General features: G+C 48.5%; 1 protein-coding gene; it reads left to right on the plus strand.

Annotated features, from left to right (window-relative positions):
• Positions 1 to 1,824: 1,824 nt before the first annotated feature.
• GSTUM_00000632001 (uncharacterized protein) lies at positions 1,825 to 5,216 on the plus strand (the record flags this gene model as incomplete). XM_002837886.2 has 8 exons in its annotated part: positions 1,825 to 2,472; positions 2,542 to 2,648; positions 2,723 to 2,841; positions 2,984 to 3,752; positions 3,966 to 4,040; positions 4,102 to 4,291; positions 4,387 to 4,888; positions 5,004 to 5,216. The coding sequence occupies exons 1-8, from the start codon at positions 1,952 to 1,954 to the stop codon at positions 5,214 to 5,216; spliced, it is 2,496 nt and encodes an 831-aa protein (XP_002837932.1). The 5' UTR covers positions 1,825 to 1,951.
• Positions 5,217 to 6,329: the final 1,113 nt, after the last annotated feature.

A 6,329-nucleotide genomic window follows, 5' to 3' on the forward strand; every position in this document is an offset into this window, starting at 1 on the left:
GAGAGCGGTAATGTACGGTGTATGTGCCGATAGCAGCACAGCAGATTTTTGGTTTGCCAGACAGAAAAAAAATTTCTGGTGCGCCAGTTTTCCAGTCTCCCCGCACCGGTACATAGGCTGTCGGTGTTAGCTTAGCGTAGAGCAAAAATGATATCGGTATGTAAACGAAAACTTTGGATAACCGGTAAGTCGAAATGTGTGTGCTGCCGTCCCAATTCCATTCGATCCGCTCAGAAACTTCGGGTGTTGGATCCGCTTCTGGTTCCCCAGAGGGAAGAATGTCTGGACTACTACTCGAGTACGTTCGCCGCCCTACTGTGCTCCGGATAAGTAGGAGGAATCAGTAGGGGTGAAAACAGCGAGAGGTATCATACGGTAGGATACCGGTATTGGGCTCGCAGTGTGGTGGAAGTGCCGATGGACTGCTTTTTGGGTGAGATTCAGGTACTGTACTGTAAAGTACTGTACTGTACTCGTACGGTATCGTGCAGTGCCGCATCCTGGCATGGAATGGCAATACCGTAGACTTCCCTATCCCTCACTTCTGTGGCGCTTTCATCTACTCGAGTATGCAACACTTTGTGCATCGTTCGCATGTTCAGGAAGGGGCATGATGATAAAGAACCGACATGAAAATTAATCGTTTTATCCGGCCCACTTCGATTACCGCCCCTTGGCCTCTCAATGGAACATCTCACCAGACAAAAAAAGTGAGTGAGTGAGACGAGAAGGAAAAAAAAAAAAAACACCACCGTTATCATAACACTACCAAGAAAACCGAACAGAAATCTCCCTGTTATAGTACAGTACAGTACAGTAGTACCGTACATTACATACTTGCCGTTTGGCACGTGATATGATACGACGGTCCCCCCTCGAAGGCGAGGGGGAGGGAGAGGGAAAAGATGAGCTACCCACAGCTGGAGACAAGGGAGTTTCTCACCGAGATCGCTAGTTTGCAAATTCGATTGAATGCCACGTACTACAAGTGTGAAGAAAACTTTTTCTCTCTCCCTTTCTTTTCTTCTTCCTTTCTTTTCTTTCTTCACAGCGGGAGTTCTCAAGTGCCGAGGCAGTACTCGAGTAGGATACTCGTATCATACTTGGCTTCCCAACGCTCAGCATTTAGGGCAACCATTCCTTCCCAAAAAAAAAAAAAAAAAAAAAAAAAAAAAATTCTGTAGAACGAATAGGTCGTGCAAGCATTGTCAATCATAATCAATTCTTCCGAACCCTGGGGAGCAAGAGTACCGTGCTTTGCCGTGACATTTGGTCCTAGTGCCGGTGACTCTCGAATTGGTCAAAAGTTTGAATGTGCTTTGATAATAATATTACGGTAGGTGTACAGTACTGTACTTGTATTGAGAAAGGTACCCACCCACATACCACCACACACCACGCTGAGACCGAAATATGAGGCCGCCGCCGCCGCCGTTGCATGGCCCTATCGTAGAGAAGGTGTTAAAATTGACCAATCGGCGGGCCACCAGTCTGCCAATTGCCTGGATACTCAAGTAGAGTTGGGAATTCCTGGCAATCTATCACTTCTCTCAAAGCTCGAAGGCGGAAAAAAATATCCCGGTTATTCAGCCACGAACAAACTCATTTCATTGTCACATTCTCCCCTCCTGCATAAAAAACACGCCTTATAAAGGACCATGCCTCTTTGTTATACCCCCCCACTGTCAGTATACTGCTTTATCCCTTGTTATCGGCTGCTCCGCGGGGCATTCCTTTGTCCCTCAAAGTTTGCTCGCTTCCGCCCCTCCTCCCTTCCTTCCCTCACCCTGCCCCCCCATTGCCCTCCCCGTTTGAGCCCTACCACTGCTTCCACGGGCACCACCTCTTCCTATATCTAGACTATCAAACACGCACTCGGGCTCTCCATCCCCGACCCCACCAAACAATTGGGGCTCTGATACCCCTCACGACACTCCACTAGCCGCTGGCCATGGCCAAAGCTGTGCAAACCCCAAGTACAGCCTCTTCTCCCGTCGTGGGCCCTGCCCAGTCTGAAGGGATGACAGAGGAATTCCCGAGGAAGCTAAAACATGTGGTTCCATTCGATGAAGATAACTCCCCTTCCACCTTTTCCTCTTCGGGCCATGCTGGTAGTGACAACGAGCGACTAGAGGAGCCGGATTGTGAGGAATCACTCTCCCGGGACCCTAAAATGGTATTCCACGACCTGGACGTTCCAGACTCCAAACCCCCGCTTAATGGGGTTAATGGAAATTCGTTAAAATTAGAATCTGAGGAGAAGAGGAAAAAGAAAAGGGTTATCGCCAATGGAGATGACAAAACTGATACAAATGAAATCCCCTCCGTGATCGAGATGCCAGGACCTGACCAGTCACACGAGGTTGGGGGGATGCTCCTGGATGGAACCATGGTGAATTGCGATAGCGAGACCATGGATAAAAAAGAGCGGATCAGGTCAAGTAAATTGGAATTCAAGAGACTCGATGAACTGTATGTCTGAATTTGGTGTAGAGTTGACATTAAGAGCTGTTATGGATTGCTAATTCTACGCCAAACCAGATACAATAAAACAACACATGATTTTTATTTCGCGGAATCCTCGCCATCACCCGCAGGCAAGGAGGATAAGTGGGAGGAGTTCTTATTCGTAATCAGACGAAGATTTGGTTTGCAAATCCCTGGGAAAATCCGTTTGACTGTGGTGGAGAAACTAATTTCTGGCTATTCGGCGCTATCATAGATTGGCAAAACAAATACCAGAAAACCTACGTTGATGTCAAGAGCATAGAAATCCGAACAGTCCTAAGGGAGGTCTTGAAAGATGTCTCTGGAGTTGGGCTCCGAGAGGATAAGCCCACGGTATTTGACTAGTCTTTTCTTTTTCTTTTCTTTTTCTTTCCTTCTTTCTTTCTTTACTGCTTCATCCAGCATTCCTCAAAATCCAGGGTGTTGGTATTACGATAAGCCGTTGTGTGGGCTCGCTAATAAACCCATGACTTAGGTGGAGCCGAATCTTCTGTTCAATTATTTACCCCAGCTCGAGAACGAATTAGCAAAGGCGAAGGCTGTTTCCGAGGAACAACAGAACAAGACCCTTATTTCACATCTCACTCTATTCAACGACTATATCTCAACCGACTACGCCTCCACCATCAAGAAACTCTACCCTCTTTTAGAACACTACGAGATCACTTTCGACCTCCTTTGGGCTTTATTTCTCCCAAACACCCTGATTTACACCATCTGCGCTGGATCTAACGAGCCGAGATGCCTCAAGCTCGATTGGGGTGAGCAGAAGGAAACCTTGGACCGTGGTAAATTCTTCCAATTAGATTGCCACTACGTTGAGTACGATGGCAAAACATATGGGGAGGCGAGTGCCGTTCTCGAAATCGACGAATTCAGGGGAGCAAGGAGAATCGATAGTCTTGGGGTATTCCCCTTGGCCTATCACGAGGACGAAGAGGATGTCAGAGAAAGGCTTATTGAGCGCGGGAGAAAGTTCGGATCCCTAAAAGGCATGCACTACAAGTACTACAAGGGTCTCGCTTTCTTCAAGCGCAAGAGGGGGGTCGTGAGGGTAAATGTGGACGGACGCATTATGGTTGATCCAAGCACCTTCAGAAGGATCAATCCCAACTATCGCATGAGTCCTGTAAAAGAGTCCGCTTCTCACACATCCCCCGGCGCGGCCAACGCTGAGGATGATTCGGAGAACGAAAACGAAGATGAGGACGAGGATTGCGGGGGAGGCGATGATGAGGAAGATGGTGAGATCAATAGCTCGAACAACATGGTTAAGCCTAGGGCTAGTGTTGTGGCTGCGGCTGTGAAGCGAGCGATTGGGACCAAGCCCCAAAGAAGTTACATACTCGGCCCTGATGGGAAGATCAAGCTAGTGGGCGCGATTCCGGGCACAACCAAGAAGAAACTCTCAGAGGCCGGAAAAACAACAGAAGGTATCAAGCACGCGCTAGTCCCAGAGGAGATGACAGAGGAACAGCTTCTCCTATGCTCGCCTACAGTATTGGGTTTCAGCTTCGGAGATAAATTATGGGGTGAGTTCGGTCAGTTGGCCTACTGTACGTAACGGAGCTAATGCCCTATTGGTACCCGCAGCGGAGTTTGCAGTCGAACACGTCAATGAAATCGAGTTCAACCCAGACGCATTCGAGAGCCTTGTTCTACCCGAAGCACAGAAGAAAATTGTGAAAGCACTGGTCGAAAGCCACACGGGTAATCGTGGGTCAAGGTCTGGAATAGACGATGTGATAAAGGGAAAGGGAAAGGGGCTAGTGGCTGTTCTACAGTATGTATTATTATTTTCTCCCCCCTCCCGATCTCGGATTTTGGGATGGTGCGGATGGTGCGGATGGTGCGGAGTGTGCTCTAACGCATTCGTAGTGGACGCCCAGGGGTTGGCAAAACCTTAACGGCGGAAGGGATCTCGGAATTTCTCCAAAAACCCTTGTACATGGTAGGAGCTGGAGAACTTGGAACGGACTCGCGCACGCTAGAAACACAGCTATCTCGGATTTTAGACATTGCGCATGTTTGGGGCGCAGTTCTTTTACTAGACGAAGCAGATGTTTTCCTAGAACGTCGATCGGTCCATGACCTGCAGAGAAATGCTCTCGTTTCAATATTCTTGAGGCTGCTTGAGTACTTCCAGGGGATCCTGTTCTTAACCACCAATAGGGTCGAAACCTTTGACGAGGCCTTCCAAAGTAGGATTCATATAGCTCTTCGATATAACGATCTCGATAAAAAGGCCAGGAGAGTCATTTGGAAAACATTCCTGGGAATGGTCGCAAAAGAGGAATCCGGTCCTGATCGTGCGCTGAGGGACGTAGTTAACGATAAAGAGCTCGAGGGGCTCGCGAGGCGTGAACTGAATGGTCGACAGGTATGCAGGCAACCAAACTGGACCGGGATGATAGAGCCCATACAATCCACTCGTCCCTCCCCCTAGCTCGTGCCCCGACCTTTACTAACACTCTGCCTCCCCCCCCCCTTTGTAGATCAAAAATGCAGTCCGAACAGCTCAAGCGCTTGCATTGAGCAAAAACGAGGGACTATCAATGGAGCACCTCAAACTTGTACTTGCCGTCACCGAAGGGTTTGAGCACGACCTCAAAGGCACCGGGAAGCTGGACAGTAAAGACCATCCTCTCAGATTTGCAGATTTCTCTCAAGAAGCTAATTTAATCCTAGACATGATGAGTTATGCGTAGCGTCCCCGCTCGGGGGTGCTGTCAGTTGGTCCATGTGTGGACAGAGTTTTTTTTCCTCCCTTTATTTTCTCTCAGCAGCTCTTCTATCGAGCGGTCGAACAGTCTTTTCTTTTTGATATGGAGACTCCCTGGGCACCCTGAAATGGGCTTTAGGTAATGTGATTTGGCAAGCAACGTGGAGCCCGTCCGGGGGCTATCCTGAAGACGGATAAAAGCCATTGGATTAATGCGAGGTGGAGCATATTTTATGCGTATACAAGCTGTCTTCTAGAATGGCCGAATTATAGTCTCTGGCTAGACATACACCTCTTGTATGGTACGTGCCCAGGATGCCCGATCCAACCGGCGGTGTTGCCTGAGTCTACTTTTGCGGTAAAAATGGGTAAAAAACGATTGTCGATTTGTGTGCTTTTTCTTTTTCTTTTCCTTTCTTCATTTTTGCATTCCCTCCCTATTCGCATTGTCACATTAGAACATTTCCTACCGAAAACCATCTCTGTCTTTTTCTTTCTTTTTCCCTTCACCGTGGATCGGTCACTGGCGGACTACCCATCTGCTCTTTCTTTTTGCTCTTTTCACCTTCCTCTCCTGAGCTAGTGACTGTCTCTATCCCTTCCTTCCAGTTTTATCACTTTCTCTAGTTCGGCCCGGTTTCAGAATTCTACGATGGTACTATTAGCCCGCCTCTATGGAACTGCCATACAATACTCCACTATGAGTACCGGTAAGGTACAGAACTTGGCGCAAGCACATAGGGATGCTTGAAGCAGTGCGAGTCCCCTCACCGTCTCTCCTATGACATGCAGAAAGTTTTTCGTATCAAATCGGGGGGCGGGGATCTCGGAGATTTCTACCATGTCCAGCGATCTGGTCATCCCTCCCGCCCATCTTTCCGCCCTTTAGAGCGTATTCGAGTGACAGGTTGCATTGTGTTGTACAGTATGAAGGAAGCTGCGAGCGCCCAATACGCATGCCACCATGCTCCGTCTCCGTCCCTGAGGCCAGAGACACGATAGTGTATCGTGCTATACAGTTAATTATTTGGAATAGCCTAAGGGGAATGCAAGGGTGGCCGGAACGCCTCGAAATCGAGTAGCTCAGCTGAGAGGAGAG

The sequence above is a fragment of the Tuber melanosporum genome (assembly GCF_000151645.1).
Source record: "Tuber melanosporum whole genome shotgun sequence assembly, scaffold_206, strain Mel28".
Taxonomy (NCBI): Eukaryota; Fungi; Ascomycota; class Pezizomycetes; order Pezizales; family Tuberaceae; genus Tuber; species Tuber melanosporum.